The 17,693-nt window shown below is 36.8% G+C and overlaps 1 protein-coding gene across 4 annotated transcripts in view; it reads right to left on the bottom strand.

Moving 5' to 3' along the window:
* Positions 1 to 17,693, bottom strand: part of SPIRE1 (spire type actin nucleation factor 1) — a 221,806-nt gene that overhangs the window by 64,435 nt on the left and 139,678 nt on the right. For all 4 annotated transcript variants that reach the window (XR_010021477.1, XM_063076765.1, XM_063076764.1 and 1 more), the window contains exon 5: positions 2,937 to 3,014. Coding sequence is in view for 3 of the 4 variants with exons in the window: in XM_063076765.1 (XP_062932835.1) it covers positions 2,937 to 3,014 (78 nt within the window). In the remaining variant the exon portion in view is untranslated. The remainder of the gene's footprint in view (positions 1 to 2,936; positions 3,015 to 17,693) is intronic.

The raw sequence follows: 17,693 nt of genomic DNA on the forward strand, positions 1-17,693 counted from the left end.
GCCAGTCCTATACAGGATCCGAACCCGCGGCGGGAGCGCCGCTGCGCTCCCGAGTGCGCCACGGGGCTGGCCCTACACAGCATTACTGTGGCCATAGCTGACTGATAGAACCACCTACTAGCTACTTGATATCCACCAAGTCACTGCAACTTTCTGAGCCTTAGTTTCTACAACAATGAAAGAAATGGTACTTCATAACTTGCTGAGAAGATCAGAGTTGATGTACAGTGTTCTGTACATAGAAAATGCTCAGAAATGACACTTTTAATGTTACTACCTCTGAACACATTACTTAATCACAGTTTTCTTATCCACAAATAAGTTGCCTTGTCCACCTTCAACAGTTCTGAGAATAAAATGAGATTTACATGAAAGTAATAATATAAAATAATATAAACCGTATTAAATATGTATATTATTATACTTTAAACCTTTTGTTCTCCCGCCTATCACCTAACATATTACAGTCTCTACTTCACTGAAAAGTCAAACAATACAATATATAACAAAAACATCATAGTTTGTTAAAATTAATAAGTGACTCAAATAGCTATCTAAATGTATTTATTATAAAGTCAACTGTTGTATTTCATAAGAATCTTCTACATAAAATCACTGATTAAATTCCTGAAAAATGTCTTCAAGAACGATTTGTGATTTTAGAAAAATGTATAATATTTATCATTCTCTTGTTCCAAAAAGGATTTGACGGGTATCCATTAGAATGCCTTCTGAAATATTCATATTTTAAAAGATTCTTAGATTTTTTACTTATTCCTTTAAGATCCAATTCAAGTATCATCTCATCTTTTAAAACACTTTCTCTTTTCTTTATTTCCTCAGGATTTAAGAAAACCTGACATATGAAACTCTGAACTCACAAAACAGATAAATTAGGAGATGATTACTCACATTAGAAGCTTTTGCTATAATTTATAAAATAATTCAAACAGACTTTTTCATATAGTCAGTTTTCTGTACATTACTGTTTGGCAAAACTTGTACATACTTTTCAGAAATTAAAGTCACAGTTACATAAAAAAGACAACCGTCATCATGTGCATTCTGGAGATTTTATCATTTACCCCTTATCGCACTAGGGAGATTTCGAGATGTCTAAATTCTGCCATTAAAGATATCACACCTCTCCCTCATTCTTTCCTTTTTTCATTCTTTTGGCAGCTTGCCAGTAGAGGGATCAAACCTTGAACCTTAGTGTTATTGGTACCATGTTCTAAACAACTAAGCTAACCTGCCAGCCTCTCTTTCCTTTTTTCATTTTAATCTTGGTAATTCACTTTAATGGTCTTATGAGAAAGAAGCTGATGGTCTAGGCAAATGTAACTCCTTTTGGAGTTAATGCATCTCTTGTTAGTGATAATACTAGTTTTAAATGAGGATGCCTTAAGGTAAAAAATTAAATTTTTAGTTCAAGTTCATACTAGCTGTTTGCTAACTTCTGAATACCTAGAGTTATTTATCTGGCTTCAATGACTAGGAAAACTGATTTTAAAAATTTATTAGCCAAGATTAAATATACCTAGAGCAACACTATCATAGTATTCTCCTATGCAAAGGAAAACTGATAATCAACATTATTCTAAAATGACAACACTAGCCTTTAAGACAATACAAGCAACTTGTTTTTTAACCTTACTCTTAAATGTTCCAGATATCTCAGTTAAGATATCTACCAATAAATTTAAAATATTGCAACCCAAATGACCACTAACAGATGAACAGATAAAGTGCAATATATTCATACAATAGAATACTACTTAGCAATCAAAAGAAACTATCAATACAGGCAAAAACATGAATGAAATCTCCAAACAATTATGCTGAGTGAAAGAAGCCAAACAAAAACAGTACATACTATATAATTACATTTATATAAAATTTTAGAAAATGCAAACTAATCTATAGTGACAGAAAGCAGATGACTGGTTACCTGGAAACTGAGGAGGAGGGAGGCAGGGGGTAGGATTACAAAGGAGTAAAAGGAAACTTTGGGAGGTGATGGACAGGCTTATTATTTTGATTGTGGTGATGATTTCATGGTGTGTATGTGTATATATGTGTGGATATATACACATATATACGTCAAAACTTATCAAATTGTATATTTTAAATATATGCACTTATTATATGTCTATTACACCTTAATAAAGCTGTTAGAAAAGAATGTGACAATTATAACCTAATATGGTCAAAAGCGACCCATTCATATCCCCTAAATCTGCATCTATTCCTATATTCCTTCATTTAATAAAGTCATTATTTATCCAGTACCCTTAACCTAAAAAGTCAGAATCCCAAAATATGCCTTCCCCCTTTCCACCTGATACCTGACTTACCAAATCTAACATTTCCTGACACTGACTGTCTGGTCACCAAGGTTGTCTTGCCTATCATCTTCAAGTTTTATATGAGGGCAGTGACTCTTGGTGTCCCTAGGATCTAGTACCTTGCTTGAAAAACAGTAGATATTCAAAGCATGTCATATGAATATGCCATAATCATCTGTTCCATAAATTTGTCTTTTGTTCTACACTTAGTTTCATAAGGGCAGAGACCCCATATTGCTCATTCTGCATCCCCAGGGCACTGATCCAGTAACTGTTTACTGGATAAATGAATGTACTACACCATTAGTTTTACACCTAATCCTGAACACAGAACTTAAACTTTGATTTATACACAAGAGTATGTTAAGGTTATTTATATAATTAGAAATGTTAATATTTTAAAATACCAAAATTTCCAGAGACAATGGGGCTGGTTCTCGTAAAATTAGAAAGCTCAAATGCAAGACTAAGCATTCAAATCCACACATGATCAATTCTTACTATAGTTCTTAATGACCAGAATTTTAAAAAGCATCATACAATTTCTTGGACAATAAACAGATCAGAAAGCACATCCAGCTGTCTTACCCAGTCAGCATTTTTCAGCTCCTCCAGGTCTGTGCTGGATTCATCATTCTTTTCCATTTCTTGAATCTTCTTAAGATTCTACCAGTTAAAATAAAAAGAAAACAGGCACGAAAAGTTCATTATGCTACCTTCTCATATTAAAATTCCTAGCAGATATCTTCAGATAAAATATATATAGAAGTCACTGAAGAAGAGAATACAGAATCTATTCCTCTGTAAATTTTAAAGTCAATTAATAAGGATATAGTCTTACAGAAGGATGGACTGAGACTGCTCACACTAATTTCCTTTTAGGCCTGAGGTTAAATCTTCAGTCACAATATTAATTCATAGTGTCTAAGCCACAGGACAGTTCCTTCTCCCTCAACCTCATATATTTAAGCCATCATTAAATCTCACGGACAGTACTTCTTCCCTATTTTTTACTGAAGCCCTCTTCTTTCAATCTCTACTGCAAATCCCATACTGAAAACACCCTTGTGTTTTGCCTGGGCTTCTGAAGCCATCTCTATCCTGGATGCTCTCTTCCCCTAACCCCGTAGCTGGTCTCTTTCACTGTCTACTTCTACTCTTCCCTCAGATATCAGGCTCAATAGTATCATTAGTTGTTTAGGGAGGACTTCCCTTTCTCTCTGAATGCATCAAACCCTCCTATTATGCATTTTATAGTACCATAAACCTTTACTCTATAGCTCTTATCAACACCGTAATTTCACACTTATTTGTGCCTTCCCTTCAGATTTCATGAGGTAGAATTCTATGTTTAGAAGCTAACACAGCATGTTGATATTCAACATATATTTATCAAATAATTTAATGAATAAATTTCAACTGATAAAATGCTTTTTAAATTGCACAACATTTGCAGCTTTAAGAAACTATTGACTGGTAAAATGTACATTCACTTATTAATTCTAAATTTATGGTATACCATTCTTACTCATAGTAATTCAACCCTAATATATTTTACTTTTTGCTGAGCCATTTGCCTGATTTGCCCCTAGACTGAGTTTAAACGTAGTATATGAAAACTAACTTGTTTTATATCAGAATAATGAATATTTAGTATGGAACATTTCTAAACCATTTATTTTTAGCTTCTCAACATCTCCTATTAACCATCTGCAAAGTGAGGATAACACTGTCTGCCTTTTTGTATTGAATAATGTAAAGGAGTATTAATACAGAAAGAATAAAATTCCTCTGAACACTTGAAGGAGAGGTAGTATAAGTAATGCATTATTTCTTCTCTCTGTAGGAAAGAAATTAGAAAAAAAAAGTTTCTGATTATTTCAGAATGTTTACATATTATCTTAATAAGAAAAGTCAAGTTTCCTGCTTGAGAGGATATAATAAGACACTTGGGACCCCTTAGTTTTATGGCCTTGTCTATGTTATCTTCTTTGGGCCTCCTGTTCACCTTTAAAAGGAAAATATCTCTACCTATCTCACAATGCTGTTGTATTAAAGGAAAGAACATGTTAAAGCAAATTTTTGGCACACTGCTTGGCACAGGGTAGGTTCCCAGGATAATTCCCTTTACCTCCCAAGTATAATAAATCATAATTCATTATACCAAAGTATATATCAAAACTTAAAATGTAATCAATTAAGTGTAGCAGAGCCTTGCATTTATAGCCTCTGGGGAAAAGCAACTCCAAACACATGCCCATCAGGATTCTCCTGTGTGCTCTGTCCACTCCATTTCTCATGCTTGTCCAGAGCCAGGCTCTTTTCCGTGCTCCTGGCTGTTGCTCTTGCCTGGAGTAAGGGTTGGGGCAGTAATAATGGCAGCTAACAAGTGTTGAGCCTCTAGACAACCATCATCTAGCCCCAACCACAACCTGTGTTACAGGGGAAACTGAGGCTCATAAAGGCTACCCAGCATGCCTAGGTCCCCCGACAGGCAAGCAGTGGTATAGGCCTGACGCAGGTGGATGTGCCCCCAGGCTCTCGGACATGAGGTAAGTTATACAGAAGGGACACCAGGTGAAGGGAAGAGTGGTCCTGTTGGCAACGAAAGCTCCCAGTCCTGCCCCGGGTGGCTTAGATAACCCTCAGAAAACAGCTAGATTAAGTTCCCTAGTTCAGTCTTGCTAAAATGAACACTGATGAATATTCATGAATTTTGATATTTGATTTGCAGATAATGGGTACTTAATATCTGGCCTGATAGACATTACATCAAAATCTGAGTAGTTATTATTCTTACTAAATTAGGACTCTCTTGTTTTCCATCTTTAAAGATGTACCAGGCTGGTACATGTAATATTTCTGATATTCAAAATCTCTAATTTTTTTGCTAGGGATTATTAAATACCTTTAAAAAAAATCTCTGATGATTTAAAGCTGTAGTTTTCAACCCAAGTCCACAATCTTCATGAAGTACCAAAATCAGAACTGAGCAGAAAGGAAACCAAAAAGGAAGGTAACTGTGTTTATTTTGTTCCTCTGGTATTGTAACCCAGGTTCTACCCCAAAAAGAACTAATGACTTAAAGTATGTATTATTCTACTGACTAAAAGAGCCTTCCTTCTAGTTTTTGTACAATTAAAATGGTAAGAGAAAAGAGATTTAAGGAACTGATGTGCTTCTGGGTTCCCTGAGGCCCGATTTAGCAGGCTTAGATCTATTAGGCTAAGCTGCCCACAGCAGCAGCATTCCCCCAGTGCCTCTCCTAGCAACCCCTGCCCTGCCCCGTCCCTTCCCCCCTCCCCCGAAAAAGAGAGAGAGCTGAGAATAGGTATCTCATTTCCTACTTCTTCCCACTCCAGCTTTGGGGCATTTGCACTGGCTGTTCCCTCTTCCCAGAATGCTGTCCCTCAGATATCCATGACCTCCGTGTCCCTCAGATATCCATGACCTCCTTATACTTCCCCACATCCCTCACATTTGTGCTCAACTATCTCCTTCTCAATGGGCCTACCTGGACCAAATTCCAAGTCGTATCCCTAGCCACTAGCAATTTCCCCAGTCTACATCTTTTTCCAAAGCTCATCCCACCTCTTAACGGTCCTATTTCATACGCTTATGCTTACTGTCTGCCTCCCCCTGCTACTGTAAGCTTTATGGGAGAAGCAATTTTTATGTACTATATTTTGTTCACTGATGGGATTCTCAATTCTCCACAACAGTGCCCTTGAACATAGCACATGCTTAGTAAATATCTGTTCAACAAATGAATTAAGACATTTGCAACCCAACTTAAATCTCTTCATTAGCTCTTATCTCCTTTAAATTCAGAATCCCCTAGGAGGTTGAGGGAGAGATGTATTATCTATGCCACACAGAAACACATGCTCTCAACTTTACTTAACCCGTCACATTACATTTAAGTGTCTCATTTGGCCAAGAGATAATAAACAATAAATAAATGAATGAAAAAAGAAATGAATTCCTAATACCATATAGAAGAAATGAGGTCATTATAGTACTAAACTGGTCAACAAGATTCAACTAGCATCAAAATAAACTGGTTTGAAACCTTACCACGTGAGGAAATCAAGTATGCACAGGTAGACCAGCACCCTAACCATGCTCCTTCCCCCACCTGTAACTGAAAGCCCGAGGCTGCTCGTGACCCTTGAGAACTAGATTCTTTCTGACATAGTGACCTATGAAGCACAAGATAATGAAAAAAGCTCAAAACATAATGAAGAAACTCAACTTTATAAGCCTATATTGTTAAAAAAATTCGAATGGTTACCAGGCCCTTTTAGGTCAAAACATGAGAAGGCAAGACAAACAAAGCAGATACAGTAAAAGATGGGATGTCTTTGGCATGATGAAAATATTTATCTCTTTTTCTTGATTCCTACTGCGAGTACCACAAAGATGATTACAGTAGGCCTCTGAATTGTTCCTTCTGTGCCAGTTTCTCCCTCACCCGGTCTACCTTCTCACTATTCAATCTGCCTCTGTTGTGGCCCTCAAACTGGAGTATCTGTACTTCTGGGGACCCCTAGTCAAACTGTACATAGACATGCCAGAGAGCATTTAATAAGACAGATAAACATGACACATTTTGCTGAACTTGATTTTACTTAAAGATAATGTAATGGAAGCTGTGGTAAGCTGCCCTACATTTCAGAATGAAGTAGCTGGCTTCTTCCACTGGCTGCTGAGGATGTCTGTTGAAGGCTCATATTTGATCCCTCCCCTGGAACTACCCTCAGCCAAAGGTAGTTTCCCTTCCAAGGTTATGCCCCTCCCAGCGGTAGCCCACACCCCATCACCAGTCCATGTGGAAGTGCGCAGCTCAGGCCTCCTGCTTCAATCTGGGACATCTATGAAGGACCATCCCAGCTTCTGAGCTCCCTATAGGATGGGCTGAGTCCTCTGCCGCATCAGCATCATAGTTCAGTGTTTCCCTCTGCTCAATCCTGCTTTCCTCACCTCTTCTAGGTGTTTCCAAAAACACTCCCCAATAAACCTCCTGCATGCAAATTTTATTCTGCACAGTCTGTTTCCTGAGGGAACTCAATCCACAACATGAGACAATTAAAAAAATTGTAACAGATACAGACAGACATATCAGACAAAACTCACATGAATTTTAAAGGTAAAATTCACTATTTCAAAGACATTTTGACTTGAACTGGGCCATATATCCCTCAGGGAACACCACTTATTTTTGTCTAGAAACCTTCCTCAGTCCTTTATTTGATAAAGATCCTTCTTTCTGTTGGGAAATGCATCCCAGATGGTTTGCGTACAGCTGAACCAGTACCTTGTCTCACACTTACAAGGACAAGGGCATGGCTTAGACCAGCCAGTACAGCCCATCTCCCTGACCACCGTGAGTGGTTCCCAAGTAGGTATACAACTCTGAACCTTCCTCCAAGATTTTTTTGCCCCAAGTAACAGAAAAGACTTCCTGCTGGAGTTGCTGAACTGCGAGAATGAGAGATTATGGCTGCAGGCTGTAGCAACAGCCTATCCTGGGAGGTGGGGATAGGGGAAAGAAGAGTATGCCTTAATGACAATGTTTGAGATTCTGGATCCAGCTGTGCCTAAAGCTAGTCTAGCCTTAGAATTACCAATTATGTAAGTCAATAAATTTCTCCCCTACCCTGCCCATGCTAATTTGAGTGGATTTCTGTTATGTGTAACTGAAAGAGTTATGATTTAGTATGTCCCTATAGTCCAGAAATATGAGTTCATGCTTCTTTGTCTTAGAGGTACTTTGGTGTAATAGTATGAGAAGCAGCAACAAAATATACTCAGTTCAAACTCTTTTGTTTCACAGCCTGCCAGAGCACGGACTCTTTTCCATCCAACCTTAATTTTTACTATTCTCGGAGACATCCCTTTACAAATGTAGTCCAGAAAGGCTCATTGTTAGGCCTTTACACATCTCTGCCTTTATTTGTGCTGTGATCAAATCCTTACCTCCCTGCTACTAAGGAAAACTATCTGTTCTTTATAATACTGACGATAATTTAAGTCAATTGTCCAAGAATTTCATTTTTCTTTCTTTCTTTTTTTTGCGGGGGGCGGGGGCAGCTGGCTGGTATGGGTATCTAAACCCGTGACCTTGGTGTTATGAGGCTCCACTCTAACCAACCGAACTAACTGGCCAACCCAGAGAATTTCATGTCTCTTTATTTTTCTGAATAGCACACATTATAACTCAGATACTTTCTACCTATGTGAGTTTAGGCAGTCAGGTCAACAAGACTTAACTAGCATCAAAATAAACTGCTTTATTTAACTGCTCTAATCCTCGGTTTGATTTTCTCACCTGTAAAATGCAGATAACAACTACCTTTTCGATTTTGTTAATATTACAAAAATAATCCAGAAGAAATACATCATGCAGCCCAGCTCATATTAAGTATTTAGTAGGTATTAGTTATTATAAGCCAATGAATATCTATGAGGATTTGACTGTGAACACTTTTACTCCATCACAAAAACATTTTGTTCTTAATGAATTTGTTTGAACAAACGATACTTCTCTCTAGCCTCTTTATGAAGTCAAAATCCAGATTCAGCAATAAATCAATATAAGATAACTGAGAATCTGTAAGTACTATAATTTAACAAGCTTGATCAAATATGTGACTAGCAAGCTCAGGTTTTCTAGTTAGTAGCAAAAACAAATGAGTTATTTGGAAGCAAATTACACATTTTTCTTAGAGACAAGCTTCTATCAATTTTGTTCTAGCTTCTGCATGAATTTTTTTTTTTTTTGCTTGCACAAATGTAATAACAGATGCCAACCTGTGCTTAGAGTATGGTGAGAAAGTTCTAACTGGGCACCCACATGGCAATTAACTCTCCCAATTTCTGACATAACCATTCTCAAGCTAGCAATTAAAACTGCTCTATGCCAACATTTTCTGTTCCCAGCATCTTAAAAAACAAAATCTACTCTGTGAATCATAAGTATGTCAACTGCTCAGAGAATAATTTTAATTCATTTATGTATGTTCAACATCAGCTCACATATAAGTATCTTTTTTAATTAAATCTCCCTTATTCACAAACATATCATGTATTAAAATATTTTTATAACAGCATTTTAATGATCATTTTTCTCAATATTGTTAACCATTTAAATATTGTTAACTATTTGTCATTTCCCCTGTGCCATGGGTACATGTTTTCAGTTAGAAACTTTTACATGAAAAAAAAAAAAAAAAAAGTTTCAATAATTCCTTGAATAAACGTTTTACTTAATTAAAATACGCTAATGTACTTTCAAAGAAATCACTTACATACAGACTATTAAATAAAAGTGACAATGTCATAATAAAAATATTGTCTATAGTAAACAAAACATGTATATCAGCCACACAGATTAAAGCCATGATGTCCTTTCTAATTCAGATATATTTATCATAGAAAAGTGGGGAAAAGGATTTTATCATCATGTTTACAGACCCAAATTAATATTTCTGAAATTAGGGTACAAAAAACCCAGCAGGGAGTTACAACAGATCTTCGGATAACTAGAAGTCTCCTATGCTTACTAAGAGTTCATGGATAATTACTAAAGAATATGATTTATATTTTCTTCAAGGTTTACGGCACTTTCCTAAACATGTAACATGCTTCTCCTTCATGAGGTGTGAGACTGTGGCCAGATAACTTTAACAATTAATGAGAAAGTCAAGCGCATTTCACTTAATGAAAAAACAAAATGCTAAGATAATAAACTATAAATATTCTGTACTGCTTAATTTGAATCTAAATGGTTCACTACAGAAATTTAAAAAACTATATATAAAGTCATCAAAACGAAGGTGATTCATTTCTAGGTTCTAGGAAAGGAATATTGCTCCTCCATTCTTCCAGTATTTTTGTTAACAGTTATTGCACACACACAAGCACATACAAGCTGAGCATTTAACAACCACCTCTGCCCCATGCAGCTGGACTGACAGTGTCGCCTCATACACATCTGCCCTTTCTGTTTTATGTTCGTCAACTCTTCACACCCATAGAAATGCAGTGAGGATCATGATAAAATGATCATTAAAATATTACAGGCAATATTTACAAATTATATAACAAAAAGTTATTTTCCTAATAAACAAACAAAAATAAATAAGAAAAGACCAATAGCCCATTAGAAAAATGGGCAAAGGATATTGCCTCAGATCAAGCATCCCTCCAAAACTTGACCCCCACTGTGATAGTGTTAAGAGAGTGGAAAATCCTATTACAGTAATTGAAAGGTGGGGTCTTAAAGAAATGATCAGATTGCAAGACCATGCAGCGTGGTTTGGAGAGCTTTAAAAGGAGAGAGAATACAGAGGTTAGTCTCTGCTCTCTCTGCTCCACCATTTAGCAATGTGATGTCATGCCGTCACTGTCGCCACCAACAAGGCCTTCACCAAAAGTTCCCTGGACTTTGAACTTCCCAGCCTCCAAAACCATAAGCAATAAATTTTGTTTTCTTTATAAATTACCCAGTTCCAAGTATTTTGTTATAAGCAACAGAAACAGACTAATACAGATATGAAAAGGCAATTGACAAATACAAATGGTTCTTAAGCATATGATAAGGTACCTGGTCTTATTCACAATAAGGAAAATGCAAATGAAAAGTCTAAGATACTCATTTTCACTGATCACTGTAAAAACGCACTGTGAAGATGCAGGAAAATAGACATTCTCACATATTGTTAAGGAGATTGGCCTCTATGGAGAACAATTTTGTAATATTTTATGAAAACTATAAATGCACATTTCCTTTGATCAGCAGTTCTACTTCTAGGAATCTGTCCTAAAAATATGATCACACTCATGAAAAACAGGTTAAAAATTATCCATTGCACCATTGTTTATAATAACAAAAGTCTGGAAATGACTTAATAGTTGTCAATAGAGGACTGATTAAATCAGTTACTGTGTGCCCACATGATAGAATATTATGAAGACCTATAGATGTAAAAACTATGTATTGATATGAGATGATCTTTAAGATATATTATTAAATGAAAAAAGGAAAGTTCAGGACAGTATAAAAAAGGAAGAAAAAAATATCAATATGCACTTGTTAGTTATGCCTAAAATCTCTTTGTAAGGATAAAGAAAATAATATTTGTTGCCTGTGTGGAGGGATCATGTGGCTACGAGTGTGGAGTATGCATAAAGCAAAAGTATTTCACAGGGCCTGGTTTTCCAAAGCCTTGTAGTTTTCAAATATTGACCTTACGAAACACAGGAAATTTTCCCCAGGCTATTTAGTCTCTGTTGTAAGATAGAGTTGTAACACAGCAAGGCTGCTGGTTCAAAGACAGACTAGTTGCTGATTGATATGTAAAGTTACTGGGAAGCTGTTGGAGGGAGAAAGAATGTTTGCTAGATCAAGCTTTTGTTGGTGGATCACTTAATTGCCTAATAGAATGTCATCTGACTTGTTTTTACTAAATGTTACCAGCTTCTATTGTTAAAACTTGTTAAATGGTACTTAGCAAAAACCCCACCTGTGTTCTCTTCATGTAACTTTCTGGGCTGGAGAATAAATGCAGGAAGAGAACCCCAATTCGTGGTTAATTTCCCAAATGGAAGGAATGCCTCTATCTTGAGGGTTCTGGGACATTAACCCCTTTTGGAGGCTTCTCACTGCTCAGAAGAGATGGGCTTTGAGTAATCTTTGGCAGCTCCGTCACTGAGGGGAAAAGGGGTGACAAATCCATGGGAGGCAAAGTGACAAATGGTGCCCCGTTTGAGAAAATTCTGGGTCCATGGATCAGAGACCAACCTGCCAAGCCTTGGAAAGGAAAAGAAAGAATAGGCCTTAACAAAAGAGGTGAAAGGAAGAGGACGTCCACCACTCATCCCAACTAAAGGGAGGTTCCCAACAAAAGGGAGGTCCCTGTAAAAAGGGGGAGCCCCGTCAAAAGGGGCAAAGGAAAGAGGACGGACGTCTGCTCATCACATCAAAAGGGAAATCCTGGTAAGGGGGACTCACCCCAGTAAAGGGGATCATAGAAGTGGCTTTTGATTAAGCGATTGCACGCCTGCTGCGGTGTCTAGCTAGGGCTTTGCCCAGATGTTTTGCTTTCTTACTCTCCCAACTCTCTATCTATTCTTGCGATTATGGGTAGTTTACTGTCTAAGAGGGAAATTCAACATAGCTCAGTCCTTCTATGTCTACTTAAGGCAGTAGTTATAAAGTAACTAACTGTCATCTACCTAAATTATTATTGATTATAGTGGTTTGGAAATTTTGTCGAATTGCTTTAAAAATTATTCAAAACCTTAAGAAAAGGAAAAAACGTGTTTATGCCATCAAAGAAGATGAAAACCAATCCTCACCTCCTCCTCTTCCTCTCCTCCCACCTCCACCTTTGGAGGCAAACAATTCATTTGTTCCCTTGATGGAGTCCTGTCTTAAAGAAGGACTTAACATGGGAGTTGATGCTCATCATGTCGTTCCCGTTGTAAGAACTAGGGCTCAGTCGAGACATGAAAACCTCCCATTCTCCTTGTTTAAAAGATTTAAAAATAGTATAACAGAAAATGGCTTACACAGTACTTTTACTAAGGAATACTTAGAATCAATTGCTAATGGATATAATATGACCCCTTAGCATTGGAAAATACTTGGAAAAACTGTTTTAACTTCTGCTCAGTATACTGTATGGCTACAAGAATATCGGGAAGCCTTACATGCTATTTCACTCGAAAATTTACGAGATGAGGTTCAAATTAGCATGGACATGTTGCTTGACCAAACAGCTAGAGCAGCCATAAAGGCTTGGGACAAAATTCCTGAAACAAAATCTAAACTTCAACCTCTTGCTTCCCCTGATGGGTTTTTGATATAAAGATTAGATAAGACTCAGCCACTGCTGACATTATCTGTTGAACAAAAATTAATTATAGATTCAGGGGCTGACGTTACCATAATTGCTAGAAAGGATTGGAATGCATTACGGAAAGTAACTTCTTCACCAGTTACACTTAATGGATTAGGCAGGTTCAAAATTCCTTATCAAAGTAAAGATCTTTTGTTGTGTACTGGCCCCGAGGGACAAACTGCCTCAATTATGCCTTATGTTCCAGATTTCCCTCCAACCCTATGGGGCCGAAACCTCCCTGCTCAATGGGATATTTGTATTGGGACATCTTCTTCAAAATTTATCATAATGGCTGTCGGGCCACAGTCCCAATGGTCAAATTACAATGGACCCCTGGTCCTCCCGTTTGGGTGGAACAGTGGCCTCTTAAAGGGGAGAAATTAAATCAAGCTACTTTTGTTAAACAACAGTTATAAACGGGACATTTAGGGCTATCGCATAGTCCCTGGAATACTCCCACTAAATCTTTTGCTATTGTTAGACAGGGACCCACTGTGCCTTATATAGATTTTATTAATCCTCTTCAAAATGCTATAACTGGACAATTGACAATGCTCATGACAGTCCAGAACTGCTATCACAAGATTATTTACATTTAATGAAACAAGTTAATAATGCTGGTCTACAAGTAGCTCCAGATAAAATTCAAAAAAAGGAGTCTTGGAAATGCCTTGGTTTTTTAATCAGTCAGAGAAGTATACCACCACAAAATATACCTTTCCACATCCAGGAGCCTTTTACTCTAAATAACTTACAAATATTACTTGGCTGCATAAACTGGCTCCGCCCTTCTACAGGTGTTCCAACTTATCAATTACAACATTTGTTTAAAACCCTGATCTGTCCTGCCCTCGTTACTTATCTGAAGCAGAATTAGAATTAAAACAGATTGAATCCTTTTTACATTCCAGACACATATTGTTAAATCTCAAGTCATTCATTTCATTGTTTTATTTTATTTTACTTTTTTAAAATTTTTTTAATTTTTTAATTTTTTATTTTATTTTATTTTTTAATTTTATTATGTCGATATACATTGTAGCTGATTATTGCTCCCCATCACCAAAACCTCCCTCCCTTCTCCGTCCCCCCCTCCCCCCCAACAATGTCCTTTCTGTTTGCTTGTTGTATCAACTTCAAATAATTGTGGTTGTTATATCTTCTTCCCCCCCCCCCCCCCCGGTTTGTGTGTGTGTGTGTGTGTGTGAATTTATATATTAATTTTTAGCTCCCTCCAATAAGTGAGAACATGTGGTATTTCTCTTTCTGTGCCTGACTTGTTTCACTTAATATAATTCTGTCAAGGTCCATCCATGTTGTTGCAAATGGCAGTATTTCATTCGTTTTTATAGCTGAGTAGTATTCCATTGTGTAGATGTACCACATTTTCCGTATACACTCATCTGATGATGGGCATTTGGGCTGGTTCCAACTCTTGGCTATTGTAAAGAGTGCTGCGATGAACATTGGGGAACAGGTATACCTTCGACTTGATGATTTCCATTCCTCTGGGTATATTCCCAACAGTGGGATGGCTGGGTCGTATGGTAGATCTATTTGCAATTGTTTAAGGAACCTCCATACCATTTTCCATAGAGGCTGCACCATTTTGCAGTCCCACCAACAATGTATGAGAGTTCCTTTTTCTCCGCAGCCTCGCCAGCATTTATCGTTCATAGTCTTTTGGATTTTAGCTATCCTAACTGGGGTTAGATGGTATCTCAATGTGGTTTTGATTTGCATTTCCCGGATGCTGAGTGATGTTGAGCATTTTTTCATATGTCTGTTGGCCATTTGGATATCTTCCTTAGAGAAATGCCTACTTAGCTCTTTTGCCCATTTTTTAATTGGGTTGCTTGTTTTCTTCTTGTAAAGTTGTTTGAGTTCCTTATATATTCTGGATATTAATCCTTTGTTAGATGTATATTTTGCAAATATTTTCTCCCACTCTGTTGGTTGTCTTTTAACTCTTTTAATTGTTTCTTTTGCTGTGCAGAAGCTTTTAAGTTTGATATAATCCCATTTGTTTATTTTTCCTTTGGTTGCCCGTGCTTTTGGGGTCGTATTCATGAAGTCTGTGCCCAGTCCTATTTCCTGAAGTGTTTCTCCTATGTTTTCTTTAAGAAGTTTTATTGTCTCAGGGTGTATATTTAAATCCTTAATCCATTTTGAGTTGATTTTAGTATACGGTGAGAGGTATGGATCTAGTTTCATTCTCCTGCATATCGATATCCAGTTATCCCAGCACCACTTGCTGAAGAGGCAGTCCCTTCCCCAGTGAATAGGCTTGGTGCCTTTGTCAAAGATCAGATGGCAGTAAGTGTGTGGGTTGATTTCTGGATTCTCTATTCTATTCCATTGGTCAGTGTGTCTGTTTTTATGCCAGTACCATACTGTTTTGGTTATTATAGCTTTGTAGTATAGCTTAAAGTCAGGTAGTGTTATGCCTCCAGCTTTATTTTTTTTGCTCAGCATTGCTTTGGCTATTCGTGGTCTTTTATTGTTCCATATAAATGTCTGAATAGTTTTTTCCATTTCTGAGAAAAATGTCTTTGGAATTTTGATGGGGATTGCATTGAATTTGTATATCACTTTGGGTAGTATGGACATTTTCACTATGTTGATTCTTCCAATCCAAGAGCATGGAATATCTTTCCATCTTCTTGTATCCACTCTAATTTCTCTCAGCAGTGGTTTGTAGTTCTCATTATAGAGATTTTTCACCTCCTTGGTTAACTCAATTCCTAAGTATTTTATTTTTTTGGTGGCTATTGTAAATGGGCAGGCTTCCTTGATTTCTCCTTCTGCATGTTCACTATTGGAGAAAAGAAATGCTACTGATTTTTGTGTGTTGATTTTGTATCCTGCTACTGTGCTGAAATCATTTATCAATTCCAACAGTTTTTTTGTAGAGGTTTTAGGCTGTTCGATATATAGGATCATGTCATCTGCAAACAGGGACAGTTTGACTTCATCTTTTCCAATCTGGATGCCCTTTATTTCCTTCTCTTCTCTGATTGCTCTGGCTAGTACTTCCAACACTATGTTGAATAGGAGTGGTGAGAGTGGGCATCCTTGTCTAGTGCCTGTTCTTAAAGGAAAAGCTTTCAGCTTTTCCCCATTCAGGATGATATTGGCAGTGGGTTTGGCATATATGGCTTTAATTATGTTGAGATACTTTCCCTCTATACCTAACTTATAGAGGGTCTTTGTCATGAATGAGTGAACTTTATCAAATGCTTTTTCAGCATCTATAGAGATGATCATATGGTCCTTGTGTTTGAGTTTATTAATATGGTGTATCACATTTATTGATTTGCGTATGTTGAACCAACCTTGCATCCCTGGGATGAATCCCACTTGATCGTGATGAATACTTTTTCGTATGTGTTGCTGTATTCTGTTTGCTAGTATTTTAGTGAAGATTTTTGCATCTATGTTCATCAAGGATATCGGCCTGTAGTTTTCTTTTTTGGTTATATCTTTACCTGGTTTTGGTATCAGGATGATGTTTGCTTCATAGAATGAGTTTGGGAGATTTGCGTCCGTTTCAATCTTTTGGAATAGTTTGTAAAGAATCGGTGTCAATTCCTCTTTGAATGTCTGGTAAAATTCTGCTGTGAATCCATCTGGTCCTGGGCTTTTCTTTGTTGGGAGCCTTCTGATAACAGCTTCAATCTCCTTTATTGTTATTGGTCTGTTCAAATTTTCTACGTCTTCACGGTTCAGTTTTGGGAGCTTGGGTGTGTCCAGAAATTTATCCATTTCCTCCAGATTTTCAAATTTGTTGGCGTATAGTTGTTTATAGTAGTCTCGAATGATTCCTTGTATTTCAGATGAATCAGTTGTAATATCGCCTTTTTCATTTCTAATTTTTGTTATTTGAGTCTTCTCTCTTCTTTTTTTTGTTAGCCATGCTAATGGTTTGTCAATTTTATTTATCTTTTCAAAAAACCAACTCTTTGATTCGTTGATCTTTTGAATTGTTTTTTGGTTTTCAATTTCATTCAGTTCTGCTCTGATCTTAATGATTTCTTTCCGTCTGCTAACTTTAGGATTGGATTGTTCTTGTTTTTCTAGTTCTTTAAGGTGAAGTGTTATTAGGTTGTTCACTTGCCATCTTTCCATTCTTCTGAAGTGAGCATTTAATGCAATAAATTTTCCCCTCAATACTGCCTTTGCAGTATCCCACAGGTTTTGGTATGATGTATCATTGTTTTCATTAGTTTCAATAAACTTTTTGATTTCCTGCTTGATTTCTTCTTGGACCCATATGTCATTAAGTAGAATGCTGTTTAATTTCCATGTGTTTGTATAGTTTCCAGAGTTTCGTTTGTTATTAATTTCTAGTTTTAATCCATTGTGGTCTGAGAAGATACATGGGATAATTCCAATTTTTTTGAATTTATTGAGACTTGATTTGTGACCTAATATGTGA

The sequence above is a fragment of the Cynocephalus volans genome, chromosome 13 (genome assembly GCF_027409185.1).
Source record: "Cynocephalus volans isolate mCynVol1 chromosome 13, mCynVol1.pri, whole genome shotgun sequence".
Classification (NCBI taxonomy): Eukaryota; Metazoa; Chordata; class Mammalia; order Dermoptera; family Cynocephalidae; genus Cynocephalus; species Cynocephalus volans.